General features: G+C 59.0%; 1 protein-coding gene across 1 annotated transcript in view; it reads left to right on the top strand.

Moving 5' to 3' along the window:
• Positions 1 to 19111, top strand: part of PIP5K1C (phosphatidylinositol-4-phosphate 5-kinase type 1 gamma) — a 58947-nt gene that overhangs the window by 14334 nt on the left and 25502 nt on the right. Inside the window, exons 2-4 of the mRNA XM_007460429.1 lie at positions 15392 to 15423; positions 16824 to 16916; positions 18751 to 18881. Coding sequence (XP_007460491.1) covers positions 15392 to 15423; positions 16824 to 16916; positions 18751 to 18881 — 256 coding nt within the window. The remainder of the gene's footprint in view (positions 1 to 15391; positions 15424 to 16823; positions 16917 to 18750; positions 18882 to 19111) is intronic.

Raw genomic sequence — 19111 nt, 5'->3', positions numbered from 1 at the left:
CCCGTGTCCCCTGCATCGGCAGGCGGACTCTCAACCACTGTGCTACCAGGGAAGCCCAGTGGTGTCAGTTTTGACCAGCTTCCGTTTCTCTTTTTTCTTCGGCTGCTGTGCCTTGGTTGTTGTAGTGAAGAAATCCCTACCTGACCCAAGGTCATGAGGATTTCCCTGTTTTCTTCTAAGCGTTTTATGGTCTCCGCTCTTGCGTTCGTGTAGGTTTGTGATGCGTTTTGAGTTACTTGTGTTGCTGTGGGCGGGACCCCAGTGTTTCCCCCGTCCAGTTGTCTGGGCGCCCTTGTGGCCTGGCCTCTGGTCATAGCGGGGGCCAAGACAGACCCTGGCCCTGCCTCCAAGGAAGCCCCCAGTCTGGGAAGCGCTGGAGATGGACCGTAATCACCAGCCACACATGGGTCCAGTGGTGACAGTGGTGTCAGGACCTGTCCCCTCCCTGCCCTCACCTCTTGTCACTGACTCTGCTCTGGCATCACAGCCTCTTGCCGACCGCCCCCCGCCCCCTGCCCCCCCTCCAGCTCTGCAGGCACGGTCCTGCGCCAGGACCTTTGCACTGGCTCTTCCCACTGCCTGGGAGGCTGTGCTGGCTCTCAGCTGGCTCTTTCCTGTCTCCTTTCCTGGATACAGTCGTTGCTCAGGCTGAAACCTGCCATCTGGAATCAAGTCCATCCGTCCCCTCTCTATCCTGGGTGACCTCAGGTGAGTGACCTGGTCTCTCTGAGCCTCAACTTCCACATCTGTCACGTGGAGGTAATCATAATACCTGCCTTATGGGTCCGTTGGGCAGATTAAACAAATTAAAAGCCCTGGCCTAGGGCTTCCCTGGTGGCGCAGTGGTTGAGAGTCTGCCTGCCGATGCAGGGGACACGGGTTCATGCCCCGGTCTGGGAAGATCCCACATGCTGCGGAGCGTCTGGGCCCATGAGCCATGGCCGCTGAGCCTGCGCGTCCGGAGCCTGTGCCCCGCAACGGGAGAGGCCACAACAGTGAGAGGCCCGCGTACCACAAAAAAAAAAAAAAAAAAAAAAAAACCCGGCCCCCGGCAGAAATGCATCCCCTCTTTTAAAAATTCATTCTAAGGAATAAGAGAGAATTTATTCTAAAATATCTTCATCCCAATGGAAATAAAAATCCTGCTTAATGGCCAGGAATCTCCCCTGGGCTTTGATTAAGAAGGAACTGCAAAGGTGGGCATTTCTTCTCTGACTGTTTGTCTTCTGGTCTAGTCAGACTTGTCTTGGGTTCTCAATGGGGCTGGGACCTTCTAGTACACAGAGGTTGGCCTGTGAGAACTGGCTGCTGCCCAGCGTATGCTGTGGGGATGCTCACTGGTTCAGAGACCTGCTGGGCACCGGAGACAGAGGAAAAGGGCAGGACCTTCCGTCGTTCTTTAACTTCAGACACAATGCCCCTTCTGCTGTGTTCTTATATTTAAAAACAATACCCTTCATAGCTTTCTTTCCTGATTATAGTAATAGAACATGTCCTTTATTTTTTAAAATGAATGTATTTGTAGACAGGGAAGCAAAACTTTCTTGTAATCCCACCACCCAGACATCGTCTTTGTTATTCTGATATATATTCAGCCTGTTCTCTCTTAAAGCATTTATGTTGTTTCCACAAAACGGATCTTCCTGTACATTCTATTCTGTAACCTGATTCTTTTCACTTAACACTACAGTTTTCATTTGTTGCTGTTAAAAAAATACATATTCTGCATCTATCCACGAAGAAGTCATTGTGGTGGTGTGAGCATACAGCAGTGACTGGGCCCACTGGACCAGCCCTTATTGAGTGCTAAAAAAAAAAAAAAAAAAAAAAAAGCCCTGGCCTCATGGTACAGACTTGGTCAGCGTTAACTCTTTGTCCCTGCTGCCCTGGCTGGTCCCTGGAGTGACTGGAGGGTTGGAGCTGGTGGCTCGCACAAAGCAGCCTGTGCCCTGGGGCTCCTGCCCCCTGTGTGCCCTCTGAGCCAAGCCCTGGCACCCTGGCCCCAGACCTCATCATGACTCCTGGGGCCATCACCAGGGAGAAGGGGATGGGTGCCGGTGCCCACGATCCTGCCAAGTGCCAGGCACCCTGGGCTGAAGATGTGCAGGAGGGTGTGATTGCTGCCCGCACGGGGCTCATGGCTACTAAGGGAGCAGCCACCGGAGGAGCAAAACTATAAAAAGAAGGTTTAAACCAAGCAGACTTATAAGTGGCGGAGAGTGGGGTTGGGAGCCAGCTGCAGCCGGTGGTCAGGGAGGGTCAGCGTTCAGGCAGAGGAGAAACACGTGCAAAGGCCCTGGGGCAGGACTGCCTGGCGTGTGTGAGGAGCAGTGAGGGGGCCACGTAGGGGGAACACAGTGAAGGGAGGGGGGAGGAGGAGGAGGTGCGGGCTGGGAGGGCCCTCCATCTGGACAGCTCTCCCATCTCCATCCACTCTTCCCGTTTGTGCCTCAGGGGCCATGTTGAGACCCAGGTAGCATCGGTTAGTTATTGCCGTGTAACAAATTACCCCAGAACTTCGTGGCTTAAAATAGTAATGAACATTTATCATCTCACACTTTCTGTGGGTCAGGAATCTTAGGGTGGCTTAGCCCCAAACCTCGCGGCTCCATCTCTCACGAGGTTGCAGTGAGGCTGTGGGCTAGGCTGGAGGAGCCGCCCCCAGGATGGGCCCCTGCTGTGGCTGTGGGATCAGGCAGCTTGTTTGGCCTTGGAGCCTCTGTTTTCTCATCTGTAAAATGGGGCACTTGTAGCCCTTGTCTCACTGGGTGGAGCTGGGCAGTCAGCTCCACCATGCCTGGCTCAGAGGGGCTTCGAAGTGCAGGAGCCCCTGTGACACCCCCAGGGCCCAGCCAGCCGTCAGGGGCCTGGCTCCTGGTCTGGCCTATAGGGTCTGGGGGCCCCTAGGAAATGGGGCCCACAATGGACTGTGAGAGCAGCACCCCCCAACTGGCAGTACCACCCCGTGAGCAGCCAGGGGGCCTCCGGCCATGGCCCCGCCTCCCTCAGTGCCCTCCGTCTGCTGGAATCCAGTGCGGTGTGTGCCGCCCAGCCCGGGCGGAGAATAAAAATACATCTGGGAGGCAAACTGGGCCAAGAAACCTCGAGCATCAGTCCTGAGATAGCGCATGACCCTCTGCCAGGCACCTTCAGGGTCGGGGGAGCACTGTCCCCACCACGCTCTGGCCACTGTCCTCCCACCTGGCTCCCGTCTGCTGGCCACTTCCCGAGCACTGACGCTAGCGACCTGGTTTCCCCTGGGGAGCCCCTGTCCAACCCAAAGGCAGGGCGCCTCAGCCCTGGGTGAGTGGGACCAGGCCTGGCTGCATCAGAGCCTCACTGCTCTGGGACTCCGGATGTGGCTTCCCTCACCCCAGCACCCAAATCCGCAGAGGAGGAGGTGCGGTGATAGTGTGGGCCAGGCATGTCTGTGCCCCAGGGCAGAGCAAAAGTCGGTCATCCAACGTGAGGTGAGCCTGCGCTCCGTGACAGGCCGGTGCCGGCCCTGGCAGCGACTCTGTCCTTGAGCCCAGTGGAGGCGGGGACAGGTGACCAGATGGCCGCAGGGCCCCAGGCCAGGTGCAGGACACAGTTGGCAACACAGCTCCACCCGGAGGGTCAGGGAAAGCCCCAGAAAGGGTTCGGGAGGAAGCTTCTGGTTGTTGTGCAGACGGGCCGGCCCAGCTTGGCCTGGTGGCCTGAGCACCTCCGAGAGTTGCCCTCGGGGGCTCAGTGAGTCTGCAGGGACCCAGGTGCACATGGGGCCCTGGGGACCCCCTGGAGCTCCACTTAGCTCATACTTTGCACGGGAGACATTAATCCCCACCCACCCCAGAACAGAAAGACATTCTCCTTGATTTCCTTCTAAAGTTTTTTTATCTTTTGCTTTTAAGTCTTTCCCTGTCCAGGGTTGATTCCTATGCACGGTGTGAGGCAGGGGTCCCCAGCAACTGGTTGTCTGGGTGTCAGGTGGACGTTCCCCAGCAGACCTGCAGCGCCCTGTCACATACTGTCTGGCGGGAGGCTGCTCTCGGCTCCCCTGATGCCTGCCCTGCCCGGGGCTCAGGCTGCCCAGCTGGCTCCCCGCAACCGTCGAGTCTGCTGAAGAGGGGAGGTGGCCGTGGCCCTGGAAGGCAACCACAACTCCCTCCCCACACAGAGGACTCTGGAAAGGAACCCAGGCACGCGGGGATGTTGTTCCAAGGGCGAGGGTTGTGTGGCTCCCTGGAGATGTCGGTGTGAAGGGACACGAGGCCAGGGACCAGATGGGAGGGTGTGAAGTGGGCCATGTTCGCTGAGGGGGAGCGCAGACCTCGCATGGCTGCACACCTGGGTCGGCAGGGGAGCGTGTGGCGCCAGCTGTCCTGTGCTGCTTCTGCTGTGCCCTGCCTGCGCCCCATGACCGTCCCCACCACACTCACCGAGTGAACATGCGTGATGAATGGAAGAAAGTGGGGGAGGGTGACAATGGGAAAACTAACAAGGTGCGTTTGGGGATGGCTTTCTATGTGCCTCAGACTCCTCTCCACACCCTGGGAGCTCAGCACTGTTCTTACCTGTTTGGCAGGTGGGTAAACTGAGGCTCAGGAGGTTGGGACTTGCCCCTGAACTGCCAGACTAGGAGGGGAGTTCCCCGTGTCACCTCGCGAGCTGGTGCTGTCCTGCCTCTAAGGACAGGGAGCTGGGGGGCGAGGCTGCCAGTCTGACTCTGAGCTCCCTAGGAGCCAGAGTGAAGAGGGAAATGGGACTGGCAACTGCTTCATGGTGAGAAAAGAGGCCTTATTTCCTGGTGCCAGGACCTCGTGTGTCTTGACGGCTTGAGTTGATGAGATACCTTTGCTAAGAGGGGGCCCTGCCCCCATTTGTCCCCCTGCCCCCAGCCCCGCGCTGTTGGGTAAACGGGCCCAGAGCTGTGTGGCAGCACAGCTGGCTCTCTGAAAGCCTGGCCTCCTGGGAGCGTGTTTGCAGCCAGTGCACTTGTCCGGGCCTCTGCATCTCTCCGCCAGCGGCTGGATGGGCAGCCAGGGGTGGGGAAGGGGCTTGCCCTGGAGCCTGGTCTCAGAGGCCGAGAACCCCACCCAGGCCCCGGGGCTTGCTGGCCATGCAGCCTTGGTCAAGCTCCGTGGCTCCAACACCTGGTTTACCTGGAAATGGCACCAGAGCCTTCCTCCCCCTCAGGCCTGCGATGTGGCTCTCGGTGCAGCGAATGGTGACGTTGGAGCCTTTGAACTCGCTGGACCTCTGGGCCTCAGCCTCCCTGGCTATGAAGTGGGTCCAACGGTGATTACCTCCCAGGGGTGTTGAGAGGGTTGGAGACTCAGCTAGTGGGGCGCCAGCTCAGCGCAGCGGGTGCTGTGTGTGTGCCATAGCCTTTTATTACGGGGCACCTCAAACAGAATGCAAGGCAGACAGGATAGTACGAGTAAGTATATCTTTATCATGAAATATTTTAAACACCCAGAGAATAGTATAATGAACCCCCATGTACAGGCTCTGCCCCCCTGTACCACACATCTTTATATTTGCTCCAGGTCTCCCCCCGGCACTGCTGATGTCAGGCTGGGTCATTCCCTGGGGGTATCCTTGGAGCTGTGGGTTGTGGAGCAGCATCCCTGCTGCCACCCACTGGATGCCAGGAGCCCCCTAGTGGTGACGAGCACAGATGTCCCCAGACACTGTGCAGTGTCCCATGGGAGCAGGCCACCATGGGTGAGAACCACCTTTAGGTCACTCCCCTCACCAGGGCGCCTGGGTGGCCTCTGCTGGGTCTCCTCTGACCCTGCACGGAAACTGCTTGCTGACCCCTGACTTAAGGGATAAACAAAAAAAGATTTGTTTAACCTGCATAGTAACACATTGTTGTCTTTTATTTTATTGTGTGCTTTTCTGGGTGTTTAAACTCTCTTCTTATTAAACATTAGGCAAGGAACCAGTTTCCTCTGGACTATTTTATCCGTAAAACAGGACCCTATACCTAAGGGATGCTCACTGAGTTTGTTACGAGTGAATGAATGAAGGAATGAATGAATGAGTGAACAGATAGAATATCATCTGGGAAGTTGCTTACTGGGGAAAATTTTTCATTCCTCACCTGGTTCCATTCTCCGTTCCAGGGTGCAAAGTGATAAATGCAAAATCATAAGAGAAAACATGCAAGAGGAGGGAAATAGCTTGTATTAATCCCCACACAGTTTTTGGAGACCTGCCATCTGTTCTGAAGTTCCAGACCATGGCCCAAGTCCTCCCGCGGTGAGGCCCCACTCGCTATGCCACAGCCGCAGCTGGTTGGTGGCTGTGGACTCGGAGCCACCTGGCTGTGACGGGGAATCAGACCTCAGGTGTGGATTCCTCCAGTGGGCCCAGCCAAGCCCCGCTGTGGGCCGGGCGGTGCTTCCCAGTGTCCGTGTCTTCATCCATTCATTTGCTGACTCAGCGAGCACCTGCTGTGCGCTGAGCGCTGCTCTAGGCATCAGCTGCCACCTCCACAGGCCATCTCCCACGTGCCCCCAGCCCTGCATGTCCAGCCACCTCCAGGATGTCCCTCCCGGGCCCCTGTCTCAGTGATAGGGGTCCCAGCCCCACTTCCTCCCATAACAGGGTCTCCTCATCCTGGCTGTCCCCCTCTGAGATTGCTCCCCCATCCGTCCATCCCCTTCTCTCCATCCTAGCCTCCCCTGCCCCAGCTCATTGGACCTGTAGTTACTATGCTCCTACTGTGTGGCAGCAGGCGGGCTAGGTCTGGGGAAGAGGCTGTGAACGAGACAGTCCGGTCTCTGCTCTCCCAGGAAGGAGTAAGGCGATCAAGAAGTTAGCTTCAGACAGTGATGTGTATCATAAAATAAACGGGCGCGGTAGAGGGTGCAAGGGGTTGGGGGTGGGAAAGGGCTGGTGTGGTTGGGGAAGGTCTCTAGGACGAGACATTCATGCTGAGACCCGAGCACGGAGGACAGGAGCCAGCCACGAGGAGGTGTAGGGATAGCGCGTCCCAGGCAGAGGGCACAGCAAGTGCAAAGCCCCTGAGGTAGGCACGTGCCTGCTCCAACGTGTGATGAGCAACGCCTGTTACGCCGTGCCTTGGGCCTGGCACGCTGGTGCTCAGTAGTGTCCGCTACTGCCCCTGTGATCACTCACATTCTTTGGGCAGAATCTGCTCAAAAATGTGTTTCTCCAAAGTTCAAAACCACCTGACATCAAAGGTGAAAATTCACCTTTAATCCGGAGGAAAAAGATTTTATTAAGGAAATCTTCAACCGTACTGAAAAGTTGAAAGAATTGGACAGTGGACACTGACTGATTACTGCTTGGATCCTACAATTAACATTTTGCTGATTTACTTCATTCCTGCATCCACCTGCCCATCACTCATCCTCCCTTCTCTCCGTCTAATTTTACGGATGCATTTCAGAGTTGCAGACATCAGCACACTCCACCTGAAACACTTACGTTTGTGTATCACTAACTAGAGTTGGATATTTTTCAGCATGTTCTTTGGGATGTTAACTACTCTGATCAGTTATTAACTCTAGACTTCTTAGCCTTCCCTGTCATTAATGCTGGCGGTAAAAGTCTGAGGTAATATAAACATATGAAAGTTCTTTATTTCTGTCACTGTGTGGTGTTGACCCCAGATTCACATCTATTCAGTGTCACACCAGGTGTGACCTTGGTGAAGGAAGGATTAGCAGCTGCCCTGTTAATGTCTTTTAATCAGAGAGGTCGTCTACATTTGACAGATTAAAATTAGCCCAAGTGTGAAACCATGGATAGGCAGACATATAAGAGCAGATGGTGGGTGCAGAGGGCAGAAACTCCCAGATCCCACTTGTTCCCGACGTGTCTGCAATATGACCTCAGGTGAGTCACTGGTATCTGTCTGGCCACCTTGCTCTGCTCCATTTAATTCAATGATTGGTCAGTTGGTTCTCTTAGATTTTCTAAAATTTTGTCTTTTTTCTTTTCAATATTCATTACTTTCCTTTTTTCTTACTGCATTGGCCAGTGCCCCCACTGGAGTGGTAACCCTCACAGCTGCACTCCTTGTCTTGTGGTTGATATTAATATGTTACTGTGTTCACTTTGTAGTTTTTTTTGTTTGCTTTTGTTTTCGTTTTGGCCATACTGCTCGGCATGTGGGATCTTAGTTCCCTGACCAGGGATCAAACCCGTGCCCCCTGCAGTGGAAGCGCAGAGTCCTAACCACTAGACTGCCAGGGAATTCCCCTACTTGTTTATTATTTTTTTAAATAAATTTATTTATTTATTTTTGGCTGTGTTGGGTCTTTGTTGCTGCTCGTGGGCTTTCTCTAGTTGTGGCGAGCAGGAGCTACTCTTCACTGTGGTGTGTGGGCTTCTCATCACGGTGGCTTTTCTTGTTGCAGAGCATGGGCTCTAGGCTCACGGGCTTCAGTAGTTGTGGTGCGTGGGCTCAGTAGTTGTGGCTCACGGGCTCTAGGGCGCAGGCTCAGTAGTTGTGGCGCACAGGCTTAGTTGCTCCGTGGCATGTGGGATCTTCTCAGACCAGGGCTCGAACCCGTGTCCCCTGCATTGGCAAGTGGATTCTTAACCACTGCGCCACTGGGGAAGCCCGGCAGGCAGATTCTTAACCACTGCACCACCAGGGAAGCCCACCCTACTTATTTTTAAGTAAAGGTTGTTCCTGCCTCACGACCCATCCCCGCTTTTTTTTTTTCCCCCTTTCCTGTAGTCTCTTAATAGTTTTTTGGACATGGCTTATTCTGAGGTGTGATCGTAAGGTTTTTCACCTTTGACTTGGGATAACTTCCTAAATTTCTCCAAACCCGTGCGCCCCCTTCTGTAAAATGGTGGTAGTGAAATGTGGTCATTAAATCAGGTGGTGTCTGGCTCAGGTACTCGCCGGCGTCCTCTGGCCACCGTGCGGGGAACAGACCACGAAGGGCAAGAACGTGGATCCAGGCAAGTGAGGATGTTGGCCTTGTCTATGTAGATCTGCTCGTTTTTCAAGGAACCCAGGTTTATCTCCAAAACATTGTGATTTTGAAAGTTGACTCAGCTCACATCAACGCTGTACATCCAGAAAGAAAGCCCAGGTAGGGGGTTTCTGATGGTGTAACCGAGGGATATACTCGCCAAGCACCGGGCTGTGGAGTCAGGGGTGCCTGGGCTCACACCTCTGCCTGTTGCTTTCCCATGGGGACCGTCGCCTCAGGTCCCCATGCAGACTGGGGAGGCCAGTACCCATGTCACCCGGTCAGTGTGGCGTTAGGGATGAGTGGCAGGGCGGGGCGTGTGGTCTGTGGGACAGGGCCTGCACAGCGGCAGGGCGTGACGCTGGCTGTCACTGCCGTGGTAAACGTCTCGTCCAAGGGCTTTCGACCACAGGGACTAGGGCAGACGGTCTCACCTGGGCGACCCTGTCCCCTGTAGTCGTCACGACTGGGCGGCCCCTGGTGTCCACTGGGGGGGCAGGGATGCAGCTCCACATCCCACAGCGCCCAGGACGGCTCCACAGAGAGCGACCCGGCCCTTGTGTCTGCAGTGCTGGGGGGCGGGCTGGGTCAGCGAGTGGGCTTTGGGGGTGCCCGGAGCCTCCCACACTGTCCGCAGAGGGGAGAGGAGATGCCGAGGCCGGGCTGCACAGAGTGTAACAGCTGACACGACGGTGGGTCCTCCACAAGGTGAGAGCAGGAGGTGGGGGTCCGCGGCAGTGACTTCTGTCTGGTTTGACTGCAGTCGTGTGCGCGCGGAGTCAGGAGCAAAACCTCGGGCCTGATCTGGCGTGTCTTCACTTCTCTTCTCCGGCAGCTGATTCTTACTGCGCTTTATGGATGTCTGGCCCCAGGATGGGTTGGAAATAGCAGGAAACACTGGTCCTCCTCCACAGGAGGTGGGGCGGCAGCGGCCTGGAGGGCTGGCTGCTCTTCCTGAGCTCACACCTCCACCTGGTTGCACGACCCTGTGTCAGAGGTGGGGAGACTGAGGCCTGCATACTCTTGCTTTGCAGCATCACGGCTAGAGGGGCAGGGTTTGGAGAAGGCTCTGGTGCCGCACATCACTGGGTGGTGTTTTTGCAACTAAAGGGATTCATTCCTTAAAAAAAAATTTTTTTTCAGATAGAGTTCGCATACCATAAAATTCACCCTTTTAAAATACACAATTCAGTCGTCTTTATGATATTCGCTTTGTTGTGCCACCACCACCAAAATCTAATTCCAGAACGTTCCATCCCCCCAGAAAGAAACCAGTCCCCATGGGCAGTCAGTCCCCATCCCCTCCCCCCAGCCCCTGACAACCAGGAACCCCCTCTCTGTCTCTCTGGATCTGCCTGTCCTGCACGTTTCCCATCAATGGAATCACTCACCACGTGTCCTTCTGCGTCTGTCTTCTCTCGCTGACCATCGTGTTCTCAGGGTCCATCCACGTTGCAGCGAGTATCAGTGCTTCATGCCTTTTTAAGGATGAGTGGTCTGTCGTGTGGCACGTTTAATGCTTTTGTGAGCGTGAGGAATGCAAGTTGGGCAGAGGAGGTAAAGTGCTCTCTCATTTAGCCCTCTCCCAAAGGAATCCCTGGAACTGGATCCTTATATTCCTCTCAGAAGTGCTCTTGATGTGGACGTGTGGTACCTGCGTCAGTCAGCTACTGCTGTGTAACAGCCACCTTAGCTGCGTGGCTGCGAACTGCACACGCTTGCCTGCGCTTCTGCCATCTGGGTCGGGTTCAGTGGGCGGCATGAAGTCTAGGAGGCTCCCGCGCTCACAGGCCTCGGGGGAGGGGGCTGCCTGCCCCCCACCAGGGCGTCTCCCCCAGGGCCCCAGCAGGGACCCCGAGGGTGGAACCAGAAGCTGCCCGCCTTCCTCACCGTCACACGGTCCTTTCCGTCGAATTCTGTAGCTTGGGGTGAGTCACACGGCTGCTGGCCACAGAGCCGACTGTCCTTTTGGGTTACAAGCAGATTTCCCGGTGTGGCTTGTGGGCGGCCCGGCCTGACCGGGGGCCCCAGCTTCCTGCCATGCCCATGGGATGCCCGGCTTCCCCGTGGCCTTCCTGCAGGACTCTGCTTCTGTGGCCAGACCTTTCCAGCTAATAGGGGAAGTGAGTGAGTGCTGCCCTGGCACTGCTTCCTGCTTTCTTGGGCCTTGTGCTTTCTTGTTTGCTGAGTCACGGGGAGCCAGCCCTCTCCTGGGCACCAGGTGGGCGGTGCTCGGGGCACAGCCCCTGCAGTGACCCCACAGGCCTCATGCCCCCTGCCACCCCTTTCTGGAGGGACCTCTCCCCCTCAGCACTCAGAGCTCTGCAGGTGCCTGTTGGCAGGTGACAAAGCAGACCTGGTCCCCTGTAGTTGGGGGAAGATGCAACAGACAAGCACCAGGTGGTGCCAGGTGGTGGGAAGAGAGAAAGCTGAGAGGTGGGGAGAGTGGCCTCAGAGAGGCAGTTTGGGGCGAGGTGGTCGGAGGATGGCTTTTCTGAGGGGGTGACGTCTGAGCCAGGTCTTGGATGAAGCAAGGGAGCAAACCCTGCAGGGGTCTTGGGAAGGTCATTTCAGGTGGTGGGAACAGCCCGTGCAAAGGCCCTGGGGCAGGACCAGGCCTGGCATGTTGGAGGAACAGCAAGGAGGCCTGTATGTCTGGAGCAGAGTCAGCGATGGGGAGAGAGGGAGGGGGGAGTGCAGGGATGGGGTGGGGCAGGTTGTGCAGGTCCCTGTGGGCCACAGGGAGGACTTGGGCTTTTACCTCCAGGGAGGTGGGAGCACTGGAGGGCTGTGGGCAGGGGAGGGGTGGGGCCTGACTCAGGTGCTCACAGGTGCCCCCTGGTGGCTGCTTGGAGGGAGGGTGGGAGCTGGAGACCAGAGGGGAGGGGACTGAGTTGGTCCAGGTGGGAGAGGATGGGGGCTGAGAGGAGCCGGGGACAGTGGTGGACTCTGGGTAGACGTCAAGGTAGAAAAAACCAGGTGGTTTTGCTGAAGGACAGATGTTAAGGCCCCTCCCAGGGCCCTTGGGGAGCTTTCTCTGCCTCATTTTCCACATCAAATGTAGAGAAGCGGTCCTGTGTGTGCCGAGGAGGGGGTGGGTCCCTCGTCAGCGGGCTGCAGGGGTGTCTGCGAGGACCCCGGCCCAAGGCACAGCTGTGCCCCCAGATTCCCCCAGGCCTCAGCTTTGCCGCGCCTCACACTCTCTTCCTCCCCCCGGCTATTTTTAAAACTCAATTTCCTTGAAAGCGGGGTGGCTCATTCAAAAGATCATTGGTTACACCTCGGGCTGGGAGGAGTTCGACATCTTGGCGTGGTCCCTGCCGCCCCTGGCCCGGCTGGTGGAAGCGGGTGCAGGAACCGCATGGCCCCCGGCAACAGGGCCACCTGGTCAGGAGGGCGACGGACAGACGAGGTTCCAAAAGGGAATTGCAGAGAGTGAGTGAGAGCGTGTGGATGGCGGGACCCGGGGAGGCCATGAGGAGGCCCCTCCGGGGGGACGTCGGGGAGAGTGTCCGGGCAGAGGACGCGGCGCCGTCCCCGGTGTGCCATCCGTTCCCTGTCCTCCCCTCGCTCTGTCCCTGCCCTGTGACCTGGGCCAGCGTGGAGGCTGCCTGCTGCCCCTCCTGGCCTCACGCCTGGGGGTATTCTGGGTGGGGTGGGTCTCCCCCTTCAGCAGCCAGGAGAAGCAGGGGGGCCTGGGGGTGAGATCCAGGCACAAAGTGGGGAGACCCTGAGGTCAGTCCCTCGAGCGTCCCCAGGCAGGGCGGACCCGGCTGGGACTTTGCGTCCGATGCTGGTGTTGGCCAGGCCGCTCCCACAGACCTGAGACTGCAGAGGCCTCGGTGGTGGGCTGGGGCTTGGGGGGGAATCGGGACCACCGTGTTGGACCAGCTGGACCCCGGGATGAGGGGCCGGGAGCTGCAGAGGACTCGGGTGGGCACAGGGGTTGGGCTGTGGGCTCAGGTGCCCCAGATGGGCCAAGAAGGGGCTGGCCTGGGGCCCCCAGACCAAGTCTGGAATGTTCTGCGCGGTCCACTGCCGCTTCCTGCCTTGTTCGCTCTTCCTTCCCCCACACCCCAGACACAAAACCATGCATTGTTCTGCTGTTGGACAGCCAACGAAAATATTATGTCGGCTTTCCAGCACCTTCCACCGGACCCCTGGGCCTCGGGAGGGGCTGAGCCCGGGTTCATCCCTGTGGCCAGGGAGCCCGGGCTGGGAGGCCCGCGTGTTGCCGGCGGGCATGGCTGTTGTGACCCACATGTGGCTGGCGTTTCCCTTTCTGGTGGTGGTATGCGCCTTCCAGGGCCCGTGGGCTTTGTCCTCTGGGGGTGGGGGGTCCCTTCTGTGGGCCATGCTGCCACGAAGCGCCCAGCTGGCTGCCCACCTGGCCTCAGTTTCCTGTCTTCTGGGGGCCGCGCACAGAGATGGGCGCTCAGGGGAGTCCCTACCCTGTCCAGCCTGGCTGCACCACGGCCGTGTCGTCTTGGGTTTATGTTCTTTATCGAGAGAGAATTCATAGATATCATAAAATTCCCTATTAAGTGTACAATTCAGTGTTTCTTGCACAGTGTTTTGCAGCCGTTACCACTGATTCCAGAACATTCTCATCCTCCCAGAGGAAGCCGAATGCCCGTTCGCTGTCAGTCCCCACCCCCCAGCCCTGGCCCGAGCCGGGTGGATAGAGTGGGTGTTCTGACCCCTGACCTGGGCCTGCTGCTCCCCGGCTGCGCTTGCTCCCCCCGCCACACACCCCCCAACCGTGGGCGTCTCTCCTCCCCCACCCCTACCTTCCCCGGATGGCCTTGTCTCCTCTTGGGGCTCGAACCCCCTCTACCCCCGGACAGCTGCCTACAGCCCTGTCTCCAGCCTGGGCCTCCCCGAGCTCCTGACTCAGGGTCCAGCTGCCCCTTGACGTCTTCACACGGGGGTATGCAGGGGGTTCACGGGGCTCTCACACTCAGCATGGCCACCCTGCATCTGACCACCCCTCAAACCTGCTTCTGCTGGGTCCCCCATCTTGGTCGAGGCAGCTCTCTCCTGTGAGTCGCTCCAAGATCCTGAGTCATTCCCGACTCCTCACTTTTCTTCACTCCGCCCCCAGTGCGCACAGCCTGTCTCTCCTGACTTCAGAGCTAACCAGAATCCTCCCACTTCTCACTCACCCCTCCACAGCAGCCACCCTGGTCCACCCCATCATCTCCCACCTGGACCAGCGCGGTCCCCTCCCCACTGGTCCCCGGCTTTGTCCTCACCCTGTCTGTCCTCCCACGGCCACCAGAGGGCACCTGAGTCATGTCCGGTGTGTTTCCGACCCCCGGTCCTGCAGGACTCCCACCTCCCTGGGGTAAAAGCCCAAGTCCTCCCTTGCTGATCTGACCCCCCACCTGTCACCCCAAGTCATCCTGCTGGCACTTGCTGCACTGTCCAGGCCCTTCTCTGCTCCCCCTGGGCTGTGAGCCCTTGAAGGCGGGGGACGGGACTGTCCTGGTCACCACTTGCCTCCTCTCTCCAAGCTGACACCTGGTAGATACTGGTGTCTGAGTTTCCTGTTGCAGCTGTGACAAATCACCACAAACTTGATCTAAAACCAGACAGATTGGTTCTCTGACAGTCCTGGAGGTCAGGAGTCTGACTCGGGCCTCACGGGGCTAAATCCGGGTGTGGGCAGGGCTGGTCCTTCCGGAGGCGCCAGGGCAGCATCGGTTCCACCTTTTCCAGCTTCTAGAGGTGCCGCACCCCTGGCTCGTGACCCCTCCTGCATCCTCACAGCCAGCAGCGCAGCACCTCCCGTCTCTCTCTGCCTCTGACCCTCCCACCTCCCTCTTATAAGGACCCCAGGGAATCCAGGGTCACCCCCATCTCAGGGGCCTCAACCCCACCTTTAAAGCCCATTCTGGGATCAGAATGTGGACATCCTTGGGGCGACGGATATCTGCTGATCACACTCACTGAACAGATAATCCTCAGCAGAAGCCTGCTTTCTGGGTGAGGACACCGAGGTCAGAGGGGTCAGTGGTTGGCCTGAGGGCTCCCCACGTGAGCCTCCTGGGCCCCCCGGACCCCAGATGGGAGCCGTGTGGGTGGGAGCCAGGCAGCGTCCTTGGCTGGCCTGGCTGCCTCGGGAGCCACGCCGTCACTCCAGCCTGGGCCCCAGCCGCCGATCGCTGCTGCCCCTTCCCTGCGATGACCACCTGCCCTCGCCCGGGGCCCTCCTGGCGGTGGGCTGTGCCGTTTCTCCTCTCCCACCTCCCGTCTGCGCGGCCACGTCGGGGTGGTTGCTCCCGCAGCTTCTCCCGCCTCGGGGCCCCTCGTCCAGCCCGCCTGCATCACGTCTCCAGGCCTGTCGGCCATGTGGGGTCCTCACGGCCTTGCCAGGGGTGCAGGGTGCATGTATGGTGGCACCCCCATGTCCAGACTGAAGTCTCCCTTCTCCCCCTCAGGTTCGGCCCCGAAGAAGACGACCCCGGTGGAGGTGAGTGTCCCATGGGCCCCACCCTGGCCTGCCTCCCGAAGGTGGACCGGAAGTGCCCGGCCCAGCCCGCATCCTGCTCTGTGGCCTCGGCCATCTCCCTGCACCTCTCTGGGCCCAGATACTGGCCAATCAAATAAGCAGCTGTCGTCAGACGGTGAAAACCTGTCTGCCCCGCCAGCGTCTTGAGTTTCAGGGAGGGGTGGGGCGGGCGGGGAGGGCCCCAAGGATCCTACCCTGGGCTGTCCGGGGAGCGGGGAGGCGGAAGGGACCTGGAGAGGGTGGAGCCACCGCCCGCCAGCCGCGCCTCCAGGATGGCGCCCCAGCAGCCCCACACACCTGTCCGGGTCCCTCCAGTCCTGTCCGCCCGTGTGAGCCCCGGGTGCCCAGTCCCTGGTCAGTTTCCGGTCACTCCCGGAGGCCGCCTGCGAGGGGCGTCTGTGAGCCCTGTTGTCCAAGGAGCCGCGGACAGCGGGTTAGAGGCAGCCAAGGTGCACAGGAGCCCCCGCCCTGCCCGGGTGTCTGCCTTCCCTCCCAGCCAGGCTCCTCTCCCAGGACGCGTCTGGGCACTCAGGTCCTTCTTAGGTGAGCTTTGTCCACCTGCTGGGGTCCCGGAGGGCGTCCAGGCCGCAGGCAGTGGGGAGCCAGAGATGGGTGCGGAGCAGGGCTGGCAACTAATGTTCCCTGAGCGGAGCCTGGCCCCTGGCGACCAGCGTGCAGAACAGGCTGGTCTGAGCCCTTCAGGTGGTGGCAGGTGCTTCTTAAATGTCCGTGACTCGTGGAGCCCCGGCTCTGAGCTGGCACCTGTGTCCCTCCAGGCCCCACTGCCCCATCCACCATCCTCCCCCTGTGATGTCACACACGGGGGCCAGCGGCTTCCACACGACGTTGCTGGGATGCCACATGTGTCCCCTGGAGCTGGCAGGAGCCAGCCTGCTCCCAGGCCAGCGGGACTCCTTCCCTCAGGGGCGAGATGCTGTTTGCAGTCATTCCAGCCCAGAGGGTCTCACCTGGCCATGTCTGGGGGCGTCTGTGGTTGTCACGACTGGGGGGCTCCTGGAAGCGAGTGGGGGGGCCAGGGACGCCCCCTTCACAGAGTGACCAGCCCCAAGTCAGCAGTGCCAGGTGGGGGGAGACCCCGAAATTGGGGCTCTTGTCCCCCCGCCTGCAGAGGGCCGGGGCTGCTGACCTTCCTGCTTTCTAGAGCAGCCGGCGGTCCCGGTTTGGGGGCGGCCCGCCCGGGCGTGGAGCCCGAGTGCCCTGCATGCCGCCCCCAGCGGCCCCCGCCCGGGGCTCCGGCCGGGCGGCAACGAGGCCCCTTTCTTGGCAGGATTTGCAGAGCACCCTGGCCCTGCAGCGGCCTCGCTGCCAGTTGTGAGCACTTCCTGCTTCCTCTTCTTCAGGCCCTGCTGACGACTGGACAGCCGGGCCCTGGCCACGGGAAGAAGCTGGGTCATCGGGGTGTGGACGCATCCGGCGAGACCACCTACAAGAAGGTGCCTGCTCTGCCCTCCGTCGGCGGGGGTGGGGCGAGGGGTTCTCGTGGGTGCACCGGGCCCTGAAGGTCGGGTGTGGGCCGCGGCCGTAGGTGGCTGGAGACTAGGTGGCTGGAGGTAGTTGCTCTCGGTTGCTGGTTGCCGGCGGGTGCTCTGAGGCTGCACCACCTGCTGGGCTCCTTGAGTCACCCGTGGCCTTGGGCGTGACCTTGGGCAAGAGGAAATCACAGCTCCCTCCGTTCCCTCTGAAAGTGGGGCTGAGGAGAGGAGGGGTCGGGCCGGGGATGTGAGAGGCAACCCTGGGCCCCGCTGCCTCTGGTCCCCCCACTCCCCCCGCCTTGCTGCGCCCCCTAAAATACCAGCTTTGCTGGGGGCCAGTGCGTGCAGCCTGTGAGTCACCCTTCTGAAGTGTTCAGTTAGGTGGTTTCTAGAGTATTCAGAGCTGTACAACAATCGCCACGGTCAACTTTAAAACATCTCTCTTAATCTCCAAGAGAAGCCCCATACCCCTTAGCCTCCTCCACCCCGTCCCCAGCCCCTGACAATGAGGAACCCACTCTCTGTCCCCGTGGATCGGCCTGTTCTGGACGTTTCCCATCAGTGGAATCACACCCTGTGTGTCTTTCTGCATCTGGCTTCTCTCACTGAGCATCGTGTTCTCAGGGTCCGTGCACGTTGTAGTGAGTGTCGGGGCTTCACCCCTTTTCGTGGCCGAGTGATGCTCGCGTGTGTGGAGGGAACCATTTTGTGTATCCACCATCCATCAATGGACACTTGGGTTGTTGCCACTCTTCGACTGTTGTGAGTAGTGCTGCTGTGAAGGTTTGTGTACAGGTTTTCATGTGGACTGTGCTGCTCTCTCTGGGCTGCACACCTAGGAGTGGAACCATGAGAGCCATATGTAACCCAGTGGAGGAGCTGCCAGACTCTGTCCGCAGCGGCTACCCTTTTTTCCATTCTCAGCAGCTGAGCACAAGGATTCCACTCTCTGGGCCTCCATGGTGCTTGTTGTCTGTCTATCTGGTTCTGTCCCTCCCAGCACGTGGGAAGCGGGTCTCACTGTGTCCAGATTTGCATCTTCCTGGTGGCTGGTGGTGTTCAGCACCTTCTCCTGTGCTTGTTGACTGTCTGCATATCTTCTCTGGAGAGCTGTGTTCAGTCAGTAGCATCTTGAGGGAGTGGCTCGCGGGGGGTTTCAGGAGGAGAGGCGGGTGCCGGGGAAGGGCTTGCTCCTGCATTGGGGGTGCTGGGGGCCAGAGTCAGTGACTTGGGGGCCGAGGTGTCTTTCCTCAGTGGTGGGAGCGTTGCTTAGGGCTCACAGTGACAGTAACATGAGCGGCGGTGCTGGCAGACGGACAGGCAGCTGGTGCTCCTCCAGTGTGGGCGGGCATGAGGGTGGCCCCGGGAGGGCTGACGCTGTCACCTCCATCCTTGACCGGGGTGGGGACCGAGGAATAGAGAGGCAGAGCCCCTCGAAGGTGGACAGGTGGAACCCTGGTCTCGGAAGTGCAGCCTGGGCACTGCTGTGTATTGTGCCCTCCCCCCAAAGGAAACCCTGGCAAAATCCCCCAAAGACCCTTGCTGTGTTGGGGCAGTTTTGAGATGTGGGAACCTTCTAGAAGCTGGATAGAAAACAGGCCTTGGGGCTGCGCCAGGTGGTGTTGGCATCTCAGCCAGGCCACTTCCTTGCTGTGTGGTTGTGCAGGCTGAGCGGCAGGCCAGATGACGCCCCCCCGTCCCAAGGGGGCCTCCCATCTTGCCTCTCACCCTGGTGGCCGAGGGCTGGGCCAGGGATCGGCCCCGGGGGTCTTGATGTGGCTGGGTTTCTCCGCAGACCACGTCCTCCACCCTGAAGGGGGCCATCCAGCTGGGCATTGGCTACACCGTGGGCAACCTGAGCTCCAAGCCGGAGCGCGACGTGCTCATGCAGGACTTCTACGTGGTGGAGAGCATTTTCTTCCCCAGGTACCCGGCCCGGCCCGCAGGGGCAGCTCCTGTGCCTTCAGCACTTGCCCTGCTCGCAGGCGGCCGTGATAGGAAATAGTCTTCCCGTTCTCTCAGCTCCTTGCTCTGCCAAAAATAGCACTGGCCCCTCCTGGGGTCTCCTGGCTTTGAGGTCCAGCCCTGTGTCAGGATGTTAGTTTGCTGCTGAATCACAGGGACGCAATATAATGGTGACTTTTAAAAATAGGGAA

The sequence above is a fragment of the Lipotes vexillifer genome, unplaced genomic scaffold, assembly GCF_000442215.2.
Source record: "Lipotes vexillifer unplaced genomic scaffold, Lipotes_vexillifer_v1.1 scaffold225, whole genome shotgun sequence".
Lineage (NCBI taxonomy): Eukaryota > Metazoa > Chordata > Mammalia > Artiodactyla > Lipotidae > Lipotes > Lipotes vexillifer.
Note: the sequence above shows the minus strand (reverse complement) of the source record. Positions and strands in the feature narration are given on the sequence as shown.